This window comes from Rissa tridactyla, chromosome 4 (assembly GCF_028500815.1).
Source record: "Rissa tridactyla isolate bRisTri1 chromosome 4, bRisTri1.patW.cur.20221130, whole genome shotgun sequence".
Taxonomy (NCBI): Eukaryota; Metazoa; Chordata; class Aves; order Charadriiformes; family Laridae; genus Rissa; species Rissa tridactyla.
Genome location: NC_071469.1, coordinates 4,674,500 through 4,691,021, shown reverse-complemented (window position 1 = coordinate 4,691,021; position 16,522 = coordinate 4,674,500). Strand labels below are relative to the sequence as shown.

General features: G+C 43.5%; 1 protein-coding gene and 1 long non-coding RNA gene across 2 annotated transcripts; one reads left to right on the top strand and one right to left on the bottom strand.

Annotated features, from left to right (window-relative positions):
• Positions 1-165: 165 nt before the first annotated feature.
• CSRP3 (cysteine and glycine rich protein 3) lies at positions 166-16,484 on the top strand. The gene is made up of 6 exons (XM_054197537.1): positions 166-295; positions 7,452-7,583; positions 12,320-12,488; positions 13,869-14,004; positions 14,536-14,629; positions 15,789-16,484. The coding sequence occupies exons 2-6, from the start codon at positions 7,472-7,474 to the stop codon at positions 15,866-15,868; spliced, it is 591 nt and encodes a 196-aa protein (XP_054053512.1). The 5' UTR covers positions 166-295; positions 7,452-7,471; the 3' UTR covers positions 15,869-16,484.
• LOC128908054 (uncharacterized) lies at positions 6,129-10,549 on the bottom strand. Its single transcript, XR_008465841.1, has 4 exons — positions 10,290-10,549; positions 9,021-9,223; positions 8,828-8,904; positions 6,129-6,254 (listed from the first exon to the last, which is right to left on the bottom strand). It is a non-coding gene; the product is annotated as an uncharacterized LOC128908054 (long non-coding RNA).
• Positions 16,485-16,522: the final 38 nt, after the last annotated feature.

Below are 16,522 nucleotides of genomic sequence, written 5' to 3'. Positions count from 1 at the left end.
GGGTTAGGCTGCAGTTCGGAATGCCCTCTAGGTGTAACCCGAGGGGCTGCATTGTTGTCCACCTACTCACAAGTGGACATAAGGGGACAAAATGCCAGGCTTTTGTCAGAGGTTATTTTCAGCTCGATGATAGCAATGGCATTGCTCAGATCCCCGCAGCCCTCTCGCGTTCCCCTCCCCTCCCAGCTTTTATAGGGCCGACAGCGGTGGCCACTGCATTTAAAGAGTGCTGGAATCCGTCGCGTTCAAACCCTTCGAGCCCTAAGAAAACAGGGCGAAACATCAAGCGACGCCGGTAAGTAGAATATATCGCATTCTGCCAAGCCTGTCTGATATAAGGGTATTATTATTATTTTTTTTCCTAAGAGGTAGTAGAAAGAGCTTATTGCTTGACAAAGAAAAAGGTGTAGGTATTGTACAGAAAGGCGAGTCCTACCGAGCTGACAGCAGTATTTTAGGCTTGGAGCAGCCAACTGATAAGAGAGATTCTTCTGGGCTTCTCGGCTTGGGTAGTAGCGACCGGTGTTACAGGAACGGGGCGGTGGAGATCCTCGTTAACGAGAGACGTGTTTTGAGTACACGCAAGACTGGGTAACAGGTTTCAGAAGCTTTACAAAATTTAGTTAGAAAGCTCCAGAATTAGGTTTTCTACAACCAGCGTGTCTTTGTACGTATACTTTTTAAAGCACACAGATTTACGTGCTTTCATAAATTCTCGGATAAAAGTATTCTAGAAGTAAAAAAACCAACCAAACAAACAAAAAATAAAAAACAACCCCAAAAGCTCAAAATATTTGGTTTTTATTATAATGGGGTTATATATTGGTTTTATATCAAATGAGAAGAAAACTTCTATGCAGACTCGACAGAAAATGGCCAGATAAGAATGCAGGATGAAAGAATTCCCACATCCACCACTCAAGCATTAAATGAGCACGACTGGCCCAGTCTTCGGAAAAGCCCCGATAGTTTAAAAATAAAAATTATTTACTTTGAAAATTTTTCTACCTAAAGGTAAGATCATTTCAAAGAATAACGCCTTGCGGGTAGATAAAATAATTCGGTGTCTGATCTCAATCATCACGGCAACATTTCGCAGTCGGTTACAGTTTTCCTTGGCACTTAAAAGACTTAGTGCGTGGATAAGGATTTAGAGAAGGATTTTGTGGGAGGAAAAGCGAAAGCTGATAGCCCGGGATTAGGTCTGGAAAAAGGAACGGGTCATTTGTACAGCAGGATGCGGTTTCCCCACAGCAACGGGAATCAAACTGAACTCTGCGCGTGTAAGCGCGGGGTTGGTTTTCTCAAGTCAGAACCAAGTACCTTGTTCCAGTGCCTATTTTTTGGAGGTGCAACCTGGAATTTCTGCAAAAGTGTGGATCGAGGAAGTTTTAAAAGAAATGCAACATCACTATGCCAGAAAATAACATAAAATTATTAGAAATTAGAAATTATTAGAAAATTAGAGAAAGCAAGGGATTCCATCACCTTTGTACATCATGTGCTTCGTATCAAGTCACTTAAAATCTTTTGTTCAAAAGGGCTCCCGTAACTTAGAGTCACCAGTGTCAAAGAAAAAAATCAGCATTTACTTTCCTGTGTCAGCGTGGAAATTCCCATCCCTTGATCTCCATGCCTTGGTTTACTGCAGAAATAAAGGAAAAATGGGAGTCGTCATGAGATCGTGGTGGGGGCTCAATCTATGACACTAACTAATAGAGTTTACCTGTGTCTATAGTCCACTGAGTGCACCGGAATATAAGAAATATGATTATAAGTACATAACGATATTGCATCCTTCATTAACTGAGCTCGCTCCTCAACCACAAACGTTTTCTCTGTTGTGGGTCGATTCTGCCGAGGGGTAACGCTTGCTGCAATGGAGTGGATTTTGACGAACACACCTTTCGGCTTTGTTTTTTGGTGGAGTGGCGGGAATCGTGCTTTACGCTGCGGGCACATGAAGATAAAACGTAACACAGTGAGTGTTAGTTGCAGAGAAAGAGAGAAACTACAGCAGCATTTTATTACTGCTTTTATAAAGGAAGCTCTATGTCATTATCCCCACGGCGCTGGCGAGGCCGGTAACGCTGAGGCCGGCGGAGCGAGTGCCTGGTGGTCACAGGACGGGTCAGCGGCGGAGCCGTGATTAGATACCGGAATGAGGTCCCGGCTGCGTTGGCATTTCCCACGGGCTTCAGCTGGGAAAAGAATTTCAAACGTAGCCGTGATACCCGCGTTTCAATGTAGGCAGCGATTTAATTTGATACTATTACTGTTTACTTATTAGGTTAGGAATCAGTCTTTTACCGAGATTAGACCAAACAGCTAGCTGGGACTGAAACAGAGACACCAGGCACATCCTACCCATCGCTCCCGGGTCAGCATTCCTACCAGCCGGCATCAAGACCGACACGTCCCATCCTGTTCATCCCCCTCAAAGCCACCCTGTAGCACGTGTGGCACCCTGAGATAATCCTCCCAGCCACCCCAGACGGGCCCTCTGCAGCCCATTCAGAGATGAGCTGGGCTCTAGACTATCAACTGCTTCAGCATTTAGAAGGGAAAAGCCTCATATTTAGCAAGGAAACACCGGAATTACTTTCAACATCTTTTCCACTTGCACCACGCTGTCTCACACCAGCGCTGCCTTTTACTCCTCTACGCAACTTCGTCGGGACAGAACTGCACCCACTTCCCGTTTAGATCAATGGATCTAAATATATTTTTGGATTATATTCTTATCAATAGCACTCCGACCAGAGTGAGACGCTCTGTGACAGTTGCGTGACATCCAGATTTGTACGGTATGACTAATAGCTCGACACAAGACGGCTCACGTGGTTTTTTTGTCATGCCTATGCAGAGCACAGAAACACTTCAAAGGCTTCCTTGCTCCGAGGGTAGCCTATATAGCAGAGTTACAAGCTCTAAATAATGAGAGGCATGTACCCTTGGCCGCAAATCTAACGCGTATGAATTCTACTCCCCGTAGTAGCTTCATTTTGAAAAGGAACGACACGAGCTGCTGGAGACTATTCGAGCACGACCAAGAACGCTCCTCCAGCTTAACAGTACCGCGCCTGCCTGCCAACACGCCGCAATAGTCGTACTCAAAAATGTCTCTGTCACGTGTTTAATCCATTTCGAGTGGCCCCACTCTACTGCCCACGAGATCACCAAAATATAACAAGGACCACGTGGTCGGCGGCCATGGCACGTTAACCAGATTTAGCCAACAAAGCGCAGGGAATTTCAAGGGGATTTAGATACTGACACCCGCTGAAATTAAGTAAGACTTCGGGTATAATTTTTTCTACGACAAATAGGAGAACAACTTCTATTTGCACATTGTGAGGATGGAGATTTATCCCCTGCTGTAATTTAGATGGGTAGAAACCTTTGAATGCCGTACACCCTGTGGAATTTACTTGCTCAGGGTAACGCGGCTGCACAGGCAGCATCCGCAGGGATGGCCGCTGCCGTCCAGGGCTCGGAGAGACGAGCAAAGCAAGGATGCGAGGAGCAGGGACTTGCCCCGGTACCTCACCCAGCAGCTCGTCCAGCCACAGACACCACGGCATCCGCTGCCGTTCTCACGCCCCCATCCTTACCGGAACGTTTTTTACTGTGACTTCTTTCTCCTACAGCTTCCCATCAGGTGATGCCAAGAAAACATGGAAAATGTGTGTGCATGCCCAGTCACGTTACTATACTTAGCACCAGGAGCGATGGCTCTTTTAAGAGCTCTAACCACGGCCCGTAACAGCACAAGGTTCGCTATCGCGCATTATCAGACTTTTCAGAGATTATTTTTTGCCTTCAGCTAATGATGTAATTGGAGCTACTTTCTAACGAGCATCCCAGTGCCGCAGACTGAAACGCTTGGTGTGCCTTTGAGGGGAACTAAAGCAGTTTTAGAGAGACTTTAGAGTTGTAGGATATACAAACTGGTCTCCTCCAGCGCTGCTCCAGCCAGGAAGGGATTCGACTGGAAACGTGATTTGAAAGGGAAGATTGTGAACACAAAAAAAAAAATCTCATTTCCATTTTCAAGAAAGTGTCGCAAAACTGATCTTTATCTCCCATCTCTTCTCCTTCTCTTAAAATGTTTGAAGCATTACCTGAAGTATTCTTTTAAGAGAAAAAAAAGCCACCAATACAAAAGTATTTTAAGAATAGGAGAAAATATAGAATGGAGGAATGAGACGAGAAGATTTTACCTCCATGAAAGATTTCTCGCTGTTCTTTTATCTCCCATTTAAAAGAAATAAAAAAAAAAATCATAGAATCATAGAATTGCCTAGGTTGGAAGGGACTTTTCAGATCATTTAATCCAACCGTCACCCTAACTCTGACAAAAAACATCATTAAACCATATCTCTAAGCACTATGTCTACCTGTCTTTCAAATACCTCCAGGGATGGTGCCTCAACCCCTTCCCTGGGCAGCCTGTTCCAATGCTTGATAACCCTTTCAGTGAAAAAATTTTTCCTAATGTTCAGTCTAAACCTCCCCTGGCGCAACTCGAGGCTGCTTCCTCTTGCCCTATCGCCTGTTCCTTGGGAGAAGAGCCCGACCCCCACCTGGCTACCCCCTCCTTTCAGGTAGTTGTAGAGAGCGAGAAGGTCTCCCCTCAGCCTCCTCTTCTCCAGGCTGAACACCCCCAGCTCCCTCAGCCGCTCCTCACAGGACTTGTTCTCTAGACCCCTCACCAGCTCCGTTGCCCTTCTCTGGACATGCTCCAGCACCTCAAAAATATATATAAAATATATATTTTAAGAGTGCTATCCAGTAAAGTCCTCACTGAGTAAGACGGGACCAACTTCAGCCTGTTCCTCGCGTGCAGTTATTTTTCTTATTTCAGCTACATCAGGTTTTTGCTTCTTACTTGTTACATTACAGATAAACAGAGTTAGAGGCGAGCTGAGTTTTCTTTTCCTTCTTGCATCATTACTGTTTTGCGACTATCAGAGCAGGTCGGCTGGTGAGCAGCCTCCCGAGAGAACCGATAGGGTCTGAAAGAGGTTAACGATGTATGACAGCAAGAGGACGAGGCCCATCGAGCTGGGGAGGTTGTTCAGCTGAGCGTCGGTCAGCCTCCCAAAGCGGAGGAGAGACGGGCTCCTGCCTGAGTTCGACAGGCATGCTGCACACCGCAGGTAACAGCCACAGCAGTGAATATCGCAGAATCCCAGCACGGTTTGGGCTGGAAGGGACCTTTAACGGCCATCTGGTCCAACCCCCTGCCATGAGCTGGGACATCTTCAACTAGACCAGGTTGCTCAGAGCCCCGTCCAACCTGGCCTTGAATGTTTCCAGGGATGGGGCATCCACTTAAACAGGGTGAAGGATATACTAATAACCGCAGTACTGAAGCGGAGATGTTTGGATATGCTGGTACCTCCACTGTTATCAAACATCGATGGTTAAAACGTGCTACGTCTTCAGTGCCATTGTTTCAGCGTGTGCGCACACTCCTGCGCTATCTTCCTGTTGCTGCACAGACACGTCTTTTACACCACTGCGTGGTTTTTAGGGTCACAGACACGTCTTTTACACCACTGCGTGGTTTTTAGGGTCACAGACACGTCTTTTACACCACTGCGTGGTTTTTAGTGTTAGCAGCCAGAAAGAATTCCCCGCGGCTTCAGGTTAAGCTTGCAGAGCTGGCAGTCTTTCATTTCATTCCAAAATTCAGAAGATAGATACACTACAGAAGTCACTAAAATGGTGATAAACATGGGACATTGGCGTCCAACGTACAGGCATAGTAAAATGTTAGTCAAAAATGCCAGCCATTTAAAATACCAGCTGTGTTACGGCACTGCTGTGATAAATTCCCCTCTTTCTCTTGCTTGACTTCAGAAGAACATTCTCAGGGACCGGGCCTCATTCAGCCTTCAAAATCCTTTTCTTAGTTACAAATAGCTCACGGTGCATTTAATCAAATACGAATAGCACAAGCAGGCTGCGAAAGAACTATAATAAGAAGGTGACGGGTTTTCCAAGAAGGAGAAGGAAGGTCTGCGCCAGGAGCTCGGAACAAGCCGATAATACGATGGGCAGATGACAAGATGACGTCCCAGCCTTTCCAGAAACGATGACTCAAACCAGCAAAACAAAAGGGCACGCCGTAGGCTGGAGTCGCTTCAGAGGGGTGACAGCGCAGTCAGCAGGAAGGGCACTTTCTGAGCCGCCCTGGCTCCGACACTGCTCTCCTGTGTGACCTTGGGCAGGTCACTTCACAGCACCTGGAATAGTAAGAACTGGAATAGTAAGGACTACTCTCCTCTTTTTTTTTTTTTTTTTTTGTTTTAATCAGATGTTTAGATTTTTAAAACAACTGACAAAGAAAAACACACCTTAAGCCCCTCAGGAACCTCTCTGTTATTCGTTTATGACGGCTGTGCAGCACAGTGATCTCGCAGCTGCTGTATGAGGAATTCAGAAAAGGAGCCAACAACTTTTTCTATTAAAGCATCCTCTGAAATAACATCGTACATTTGTTAAACTTCAAAGTGGAACTATCCGGGTATGAATTGTATCAAACGATATCGCACTGACAGAGAAAATTGCCTTTGTACACGTTACCGAGGAAGCTCACGTGGCACTGGATGAACAAGCACTTGGAGAGGTATAAACGGTACTATAAGCTGTCTCTTAACAGAGAGTTTAGGTAGAACACTGTTCTGTAGAAAATTTAATGCCAAATACCATCCACACTTTTGCTTAAACTCCAGCAAAGCTTCAAAGTGTTTGTTAGCTTCCATTAAAGTTTGCCTCGCAAAACCAGATCAACACACATAAAGCAAAACCGGAGGGGAAAAGGCTACACTGGGATACAGGGGAGGGCAGGATTGAAAGGAAATGGCTATTTGTTGGAAAATAAATCCTAGATCCACTTCTCCAGAAGAGGTTTGAGTGATGCTGGCACCTTTTTACTGAAACGCTTTACAACCCTTTCACATATTTACCATCACAACGTACTGAGCTAAGGAATATCCTAATTGCAAAAGAAGGTGGCAGAGGATTTAGACTGTCCCTGTCCCCCGAAGCGCTGGGGGAGCACCTTCACCCGTGGATAGGACACGTTCCCGCTGCCGCACAGGTAGGTACTATATGTGGGCTGCCAGCCTGCCCAAAACCCCGTGACACCAGCCACAGCTCCCACCGGCAAGGAAGGTCTTCCCAGGTCTCCCGTCCTCAGCTGGGCTATAGAAGCTGGGTGGACTCCAGCTGCCGCCTCATCTCTCTGCCAGCAGATAACCTACACGTACTTGCGGTGCAATTCTCACCAGCAGACATTGGCTCGGGGCCACCCTGCAATAGCAGTTGACTGGAGAGGGCGGGGGGGGGAATAAATTTAAAAAAAAATTAAGATCAAACTGTTCCGCTTGAAATAATTCACTCTCACTGATGTATTTATTTCTGTAATGTGATTTTTCTAGGCCACCCTTCAGATACCAGGATGCCGAACTGGGGAGGAGGAGCCAAATGCGGTGCCTGTGAAAAGACGGTGTACCACGCGGAGGAAATCCAGTGCAATGGAAGGAGTTTTCACAAGACGTGCTTCCTCTGCAGTAAGCTGGGCTACACTCTTCTAACTTCACAATAGTCCCATAGCTCTGTATAAATCTTCCATAAAAGCTAGTAAATCTGCTTTTGTATTACTTTGCATGCAATAAAGAAGCTTCAGAGTTTCCCCAATTTAACGTGCTTGCTCACAGGCCACTGACAGCAGGCTTTTTAACACCCTGAGCAACGCACAGGACGGTAGAAGCAAGCAGCATCAGGCTGAATTTCACAGGGGGAAAGTTTTGTAAAGCATCTTCCTTCTGGGAAAGTTCGAAGCAGAGGGCAACGTGTTAACCACCCTGCCCGAAATAGCACAGCAAGACCGATTCTGGTCTGGCACCCTCTAGAAACCTAAAGGTGAAACATGTTTCCCACCCTTTTAGTAACGGAAGGATGGAAAACTACCACATCAGTTTTCAAAGCAGCAGCCAGTTTTCTGAAATGCCAGTTTGCCACTCCACAGCAGCTCTTAATATATTACCAAGCCCTTTCTAGCCCTTTACCCCGAGCAACCTGCCTCTCAGGCTCCCAGCTTTTCTTCTTCCAAACCTGCATTGGATGATTATTGTTGGGGACACAACAAGTGCTGCAAAATCACAGACTGGCAGGGGTTGGAAGGGACCTCTGGAGATCATCTAGTCCAACCCCCTGCCAGAGCAGGGTCACCCAGAGCAGGTGGCACAGGAACGCGTCCAGGCAGGTTTTGAATGTCTCCAGAGACGGAGACTCCACCACCTCTCTGGGCAGCCTGTGCCAGGGCTCTGCCACCCTCACAGGAAAGAGGTTCCTCCTCATGTTTAGGTGGAACTTCCTATGCTCGAGCCTGTGCCCGTTACCTCTTGTCCTGTCCCCGGGCACCACTGAAAAGAGCCTGGCCCCATCCTCCTGACACCCACCCTTTCAGTATTTATAAGTGTTGATAAGATCCCCCCTCAGCCGTCTTTTTTCCAGACTGAAGAGACCCAAATCCCTCAGCCTTTCCAGGTCCATCTCCAAGAAACCCTACCTTCTGTCCCACAACGTAGCATATTATGGGTTTGTTTCAAGTTAGACAACTCCTAAGACAGAAATGTGTCGTCTTAGGATATTATAGGAGATCGCTACTTTTATGGTGAATCCTAACATTAATTCATTTCACACAGGAAAGCTGAAAGAGGTTACCCTGGTGTCATCAAAATCTCCCACCGACAGCCTACAAGCGCCTCAGTCTCCTCCTTCCCCATATTTCATAGAGGCCCATTTCACTTACTCTTTTACTCCATGGACCTCGGTAACGTTTGGCAGGGAGATTCCGGGAATTTCACTTTCTCTGCAGATGAGGTAGCACTTGAAAAATTAGAGAAAAGGTGTCAATTCAGCTCCGCTTGCCCTTTGTGGAGGGAGTGAACAATTTGATAAAGGACTAACAGTTTATTCTGCAGACAATGCTTGAGACTTAGTACCTTTGCGGCATGAATTCCAGCATGTCGGCTCAGAAGTCACCGAATCCAAATTTTCACTCTATTTTCCAGGAGGGATAGAGAGCTCTCGTTTGGAGGCATGAGGCTGATATTAAACGCTTACATGACACAGTGCTCTGTAGAATCGGTCCAAAGGACACGCTTAAGTCGTCTCTGCCTTTCCCTGAGTGCCCGGCAAGTGATGCCTAAAAGACCGAGTGAAAAAGAATTCCCTCAAAAAGTTTTCAGTTAATTGACAACCTTCAGCCAATTCTTACAGAATGGTAAAAATCTCACTTTTGTGGAAACCAGACACTCGTTGCTTCCATGTGCTGCCATAACAATGAACACTAGGTCCCAGAGAAACAGGAGGGAGAAGGACATGAATGTAGTAATCATGAGAAAAGGATTAATTTACACTTGTGCTTTATCAAACGCTAGAAAATGATATGGCAGAAGACGACAAACAAGCAGACTCTCCAGTGCCTAACAAAAATAGGCTGCTGTCCTAATACGGCATAGTTAATATAATAATATTTCTCTCCCCCCTAATATTGGAACAAGTTTAAGCTTCATTCCTGGTATGACTGATTTTATTTTTTTTTGTTAGTGATTCAGGATAACCAACAGACATATATGTTATTTTATTAATAACAATTTAATAACATAATGTTATTTGCCCTTTGTAGTTTTAAGTCCGAACTAAATTATTAATAGGTTAGGTACTAAAAAAAGTATTCCCAGCAGAAGTATGTTTAAGGTCAAAACCTAAAGATGCATCTAAGCCCAGCTGGCACGCGGGAGGTATGTTAATTGGCTTTACTTTTCCCGTGATTCACACACACTAATCAGCGGCTCAGGACGACTCAGCATCGTGTATCATGTTCACGAGCTTTTCAATGAACCCATTATAGGATTTCATTTCTCAACAGAAGAAAGACAATCCTTCCCGACCTAATCTCAGGTACGGAAACAGGTAACCGATTTAACTGAGCTTTCATATGTTTTTGTATTAAATATATTGAAAATATATTTTATATTTTACATTATATTTGACCAGACACACAAAACACGCCAGCATTTTTTGATCAAAAAGTTCAATTTGGACAAAACTATAAGCAGTTCAAGCCAACCTGTTAAGACCGTAAGAATGAGAGAAGCTGAACTATAAATCACACTCTCTCCACTCCATAGTTTTTCCCTACAAACATTAGGAGAGAGAAGCTTCTTTCCAACAAACCCTCTTTCCCATGCAGACTGCCGTTTACCTACCGTGTTTTCCCTGTCAGCTTTTACCTAAACGGCAGCTGTGAGGGACATTTGGCAGGATCTCACGCCATCAACCTGAAACTTCTTCGTGCCGGCTCGTGAAGAGTATCTGCCGGCGGATGACAGGTCTCAAAGTTATTTCAACAATAGCCCTTCAAGGGCTTTTGCTCCATCTGTCGCGGTGAATTGATACTCTATCCCCAAGGTGCCAGAAATAGAAGCACTTTATCTGCTGCTAGAGTTTCCATCATCCCTCAACTCCCTTAGCAAACATAATTATCACCTCAAAGCAGAAGAGACTGTAGCACGACCAGATCAGGTTCGCGCATTTACAGAAGCCCCTCGTTTTGTTTCCATTCACTACAAAGGTCCTCGCAAATTATTCTCCCCTCTACGCGGCACAGTGACAGAATTAAAGCTGCAGCGGTTCCACTATCAGCTTAAATTCTCTGATGTGGATGAATTTTAGACTCACAGCAGGACAGTTAATATAAATATGGAAGGGAAAAGGGACTGATCAAACACTCGGACAGCTCTCCTAGAGCTTGAACTTCCAACCACTTTCAATACTCGTGTATTTCACAGGTTTCCGATGTTTACATGAGCTGAGCAACTTTATTTTCCAAGCTACCAACAGCCCATGCTTGGCTGGAATGCCCTCTGTAGGACACGCACTTTTCAAAGCAAGTCAGAGAGTCTAGAGGAAGTCTATTTTCTTATTTTCTTTTTTTTTCTTCCCCTCTCTATCACCGTTGACACTGTACAATTTGTAAGAGGTGTTGAAACTTTAAGCATACTATGAAAACCCTGATTTTCTTCTATTGGCACTGCAAACAGAAAGCTTCACCCTCTCTCGATGGGGTGGGGGGCTGTCTCACACCGAGTTCCCCAAACAGCGCCAAGATGAGGAGTGTAGCTACTATTTTTATTCCCATTCATTATTGTTCAACTTTTATGCATAAGCACCAAGGGGATCCACTGGACCAGTAACAGGATTCAGCCTCTAACCACTGTGCGGGTTCCAGATGAGCAGAGAACTGGGGAGAGAGTCATCTGGCTTCCACGGCCACCTGATGAGAATAACCACACATGAGACCGGCCTCAGCAGCACTCATTAGCTCCAGGTGTAGCTTGTGTTTCTCAAAACACAGACACTTGCTTGATGAGACCCCCAAATAAGCACCTGTTAGCACTCGTTAGCTTTTGGTCCTTCCAAGTTGAGGCTGGGGTTCAAGCAGTGCTGTAGGGGATAGAACTTGTATTCCATTATGAATGTCAGGCATCCCAAGGACGACTTCTGTCCTGGAGCCTCCCAAGACCTTTCCTGGTGAGCTAAGCCAAGCAGGACTTCTCTGTAACGAACACGATGAGGAAGAGGCTTCTGTTTTTGGAACAGCTATAGTCATACTCTCGCCATCCTGGAGGAACTCTAACAGATCCACGACTACCAGTTATTTGGGGTCATTGCTTCGCCTTGCACTACAGCTCAAACAAATGAGGCTAGATAAATAAAAAAAATCCACAACCTGCTTGACTCCGTCTGGACAATGTATGTACGTTAAATCCTCCTTTAGAAACACCCCACATTAAAATAGGGTGGGCTGAAATGAGAAAGCCACCACGGACTCCGAGTGACTATCTTGGAAGGTGCAGATGCACACAAGAATGAACACCGCTACACCTGCCTTTTTTTTTTTTTTATTTCTTTTCTTTTTTTTTTAAGGCTTGGGAGTTTAGGATGATGATCCCAAATCCATCTGAAGCTTCCCAGATCTAGACAAATTGTCTTGACGAGCCCACGATTTTCCTAGGGTTAGGATATAACTTCAGAGTGGCAAAAGAGGAGCACGTTGCATGTACGAACAACTATTTTAGCAACAACCCAGTGACCACAGACTAACACCCTCCTTTTCCTGTATTTTTAAAGATAGACCAAAAAAAAAACCAACCACTAATTGCAATTATGCTGAATCACATAAATTCAAATTTGAAAACACGGATGTGTATCCCTGCCTGTCTCTCCCCATTTTCAGTGGCTTGCAGGAAAGCTCTGGACAGTACCACGGTGGCAGCTCACGAATCTGAAATCTACTGCAAAACTTGCTACGGGAGAAAATACGGTCCCAAAGGCATTGGCTTCGGACAAGGGGCAGGATGTCTCAGCACTGACACTGGCGACCACCTGGGCTTGAATCTGCAACAGTGAGTTAAATCCCACTGACGACACCTTTTTCTGGTGCTACTTGTCACTTAGGCGGGTATTTTAGATATTTTATTCTGTTTCCATAACAACATCTAGCATAAATAGCACAGCAGACTTTCCTACAACCTTTCCTTCAGTGGACATAGTAATTTGCCAGTTTTTAAATGACGTTCAGGCTCTTTAAGCCTTCTTTATAAATTATCTCCTCCTTCAATGGGCAATTATTCTGCAGAAGCAGCCTTTATACGCCACCACACACATAAATATTCACTGCAATTGTAATTTGCCATTAGTAGCACAGTAGTAAAGTCACATTCACTGTAGAACACGAGAATATATTTTTTTTTTTCCTGTCAGAGGCTAAAATACAGTTAGGTTTTACTGTTAAGGGAAATAATCACACTACCACATACTGTTAACTCCTCTCAACGGGGGAAATAACATTTCTAAATCCTCCCTGTGGCTCACATAACACTTACAAACACACCGAGAATATGTTTGAACAAAGGAATTCTAATGGGATACCATCTTCCAAAAGCCTCAGCTGCACATAATTATCTGACAGCACATTTTTGTAGTATTTTTCTACGATTCTCAAAGCTGCGCATTTCCAAATCAACGACGCTTTCTTCTGGTATTACTATAAGGAAACCAATTAACCAATACGCTACGCAGGAAATAAAAGCTTAAATAATGTATTTAACGGTAGCTCCTTGTAAGATATGAATCCATTACGGGCAGAGTTCTGCATCAGAAATTGTCACGTCCTGTAGATTTAATGACCTGTTGCAGCCCAACAATCCGATAATTCGAAAGTCATTCCGTGAAAGGCTTTACGCCAGCACAAAGACATAAAGCACGAAGTCCAGAAACACAAAGCAAAGCTGCTTTTCTGAGGCGCCTTTGACCCTGGGCCAGCTGAGAACGCCAGTTCCCTCTCCAAACGTTACACTCGCTAATGAAACAACTGCATGCAAAAATCGAATTTTTATTTTCCACTCGCTGAATACCAGCAGCCAGCCAGTTACAAAGAACAGCGAGGTCTTTTGCTTGTATTTCCCCCCTTGCCTCCCAATAAGACAAAATTCTTTTTTACTTTCACTTTTCATTAATCTTTTCCGCATCTGGCTGCTGTCAGCTCCATGTCTTCAGCCCAAACCAGGTGACATCACTCTTTACAGTATCAGCTTTTCAATCACGCAACATAGAATTCAACAGAATACTGTCATTTTCTCTTTTTTCCCCTCCTTTTGCATGTCTTAAATACCAGTAATTTAGTATTTTTTTTATCCCTTACCAAAAAATCATGACATCGTTACTTCTAGACCGAAGGTAACATCTTAAGCAGTATTTTAAAACACTGAAAACTTCTGTTTTAGGGGGTCACCAAAGTCTGCTCGCCCTTCTACACCAACTAATCCTTCCAAGTTTGCCAAAAAGATAGTAGATGTGGATAAATGTCCCCGTTGTGGCAAATCAGTGTATGCTGCAGAGAAGATCATGGGAGGAGGAAAAGTAAGTAGTTACTACAGCACTAGAAACAAAACATACTCTTATAATGGGGATGACAAAAGGCCAAGGACCTCTCTGCTGTAGTTTGAATTTTTACTGATAGTCATTCTATTACCATCTCTGGGGATATTTATAATTTAAACGTTTAGTTGTAGTGGCAATTGCAGCTATATTAAAGAATTCCGGCGACTAGAAAAACAAAAGCCTGTCTCACGTGACATGCTAGCTCTCTGCTCTAGGAACTCTCACGACAATATTACTTCTGCACATCAAAGCAGCCAAAACAAGAGTAATATTTGTAGCTCCCCGCTTTTTACTGGGCATTAAGAACAAAGTCACTAGGTGAGATACTGATATGGGATAATAAAGTAATTGAAAAAAAAGACTTACCTAGAACGACTAAAAATAGAAGCCATAAGACCAAGAAAACAATTTTAACGTTTTCACACTGTAAAAAGCAATAGTTCTTTGTTTCTTGTCTCTGCTAGCTGTGCGCTTTCTGTAACATACGATGAATTGTCTTAATTTCCTCAGCCTTGGCATAAGACGTGCTTCCGCTGTGCCATTTGCGGAAAGAGTTTAGAATCTACAAATGTTACAGACAAAGATGGAGAGCTCTACTGTAAAGGTAAGATCTGTAATGAGCGGGACCGCGTTATCCAGTCAATCTAAAGTTACTCTTATTAGACCTAGTATCGCCATCATGATTCACCCTGTTGCATGCTTAACAACTTAGTGAACTTTCATTTTATCTTAACAACTTTCTGAAAGCGAAGGAAAGAGCTACGGTAACATTGCAGTTGCCTCTTCTACTGTTAACATTTAAATTTCAAAATTGTAATTTTCCTACAAATATGCCGATCTCTCAGATCCATTCTCAGACCTTCTAACAGGAACACTGGCCATATCTGCTGGGCAGGCTCTCGTACCTGCATTGTCTCTCTCACTCAAAAAACCCACAGCAAACCAAACCAACCACAAAGATACAGATCTTCAAAGGCCGTCTGTTTAAGGTCATGGTCCAAACTGTACTTCTTCCCAGTAAGAGTTAAAAGATACTTCCAACTACAGTGGTAGTACAGAAAACACTTTCATGCTGAATTATACATCCAGGTGTTCTTCTCAGAACAAGAAAATTCACAGACTTCACTTGACTCTCAGCAATAGCTTAAAGGGGAAAATATACAAAGTTTTTGTATCCTAGGCTAAACTTTACAGAGAATCCTAAAGCAGAATACTTAACTTCTGTGACTTTGGGTGCAGTCTGACAACTGCCAAGTGATCAAATTAGCACATTTGCAGAAAGATGCTGACCATTACTACTTCCTTGGCAAAGTTGTGACAAATAACCGCACATACTGAGCAACACCGAATTAGAATGGCCTGGTTTAAACTACCATCAATAGTTTCTGGACTATGCTCTAGTTCTTTTAACCCCCTTTGAAAAATCTCTGACTTACTACTCAGCCTGTATTACCCATACAGACCAAGTTTTACTGAGTATTTTCAGACAGGAAAGTAGCTTGAATGAAAATGTTACTTAGACCTTAAATATATACCATTCCTTAATTTTTTTTTTTTTTTTGGAGAAGATCAGATATGACTTGCTTAATTCAAATACGTGATTCCAGCTTCACTATTAGAACCTGTGGACACTTCGGGAAGACACTATTTCAGATTTCCTTCCTTTTAATAACTTAAATTTGGTTGTAATACTGAAACCAAAAGTCATTTACCTCTGTATGAAAACATTCAGAACACCATTTACCTCCCTCCTTCTTTTGCAGTTTGCTATGCAAAAAACTTTGGTCCCAAAGGAATTGGGTTTGGTGGCCTCACTCAAGCGGAAAAGAAAGAGTGTGAATGAGAAGAAATGGACGCGATAGACTCAAACTGCTGTTGATGCCACCAAGTGATAGCTGTCGAGTAAAACATTAAACATCACATATTGCTAAGAACCTAGGGCATTTGTTTAATATTTTCCACTTGTAGGAAAAGCTTGTGAGCATATATCTTAAGAAATCCTTAGATTAGATTTAAAAAGTACAGTAATAAAACAAGAGTAATGTTTGTTTTACAGTAAATAAAGACAAAAAAAACCTCTTATGGAACATTACTGCTTCTTAAACTAGTATTTATGTCCCTTGAGTCTGGAATTCTAAAGACTCAGCATACTGTCCCGCTAAGACAGAGGTACTTCATGGAGCGCAAGGGTCAGAATGCTCCAAGCTAGGCCATGCTTTCCTTTGTTCAGAATGTAACGCCGTCTACATTTCTACCAAACTCCTAATGGAGCATTGAATGTTCTGACATTTTGTGTTATGGCAAAGTAGATGTTATTCACTTCGAGAAAATTAAAAGGTATTTGAAATTCTTTCAAAGGGAGAGATTTCTGAAGAAAAACATTTTTGTAGAATAGTGTTGTAGGTTTTGTTATTGTATGTTTTCAAGCTACAATAAAGTACTGGTATTGCTTCACATTATTCTTACTTGAATTTACTTGTGGTTTTGTGTTCTACAA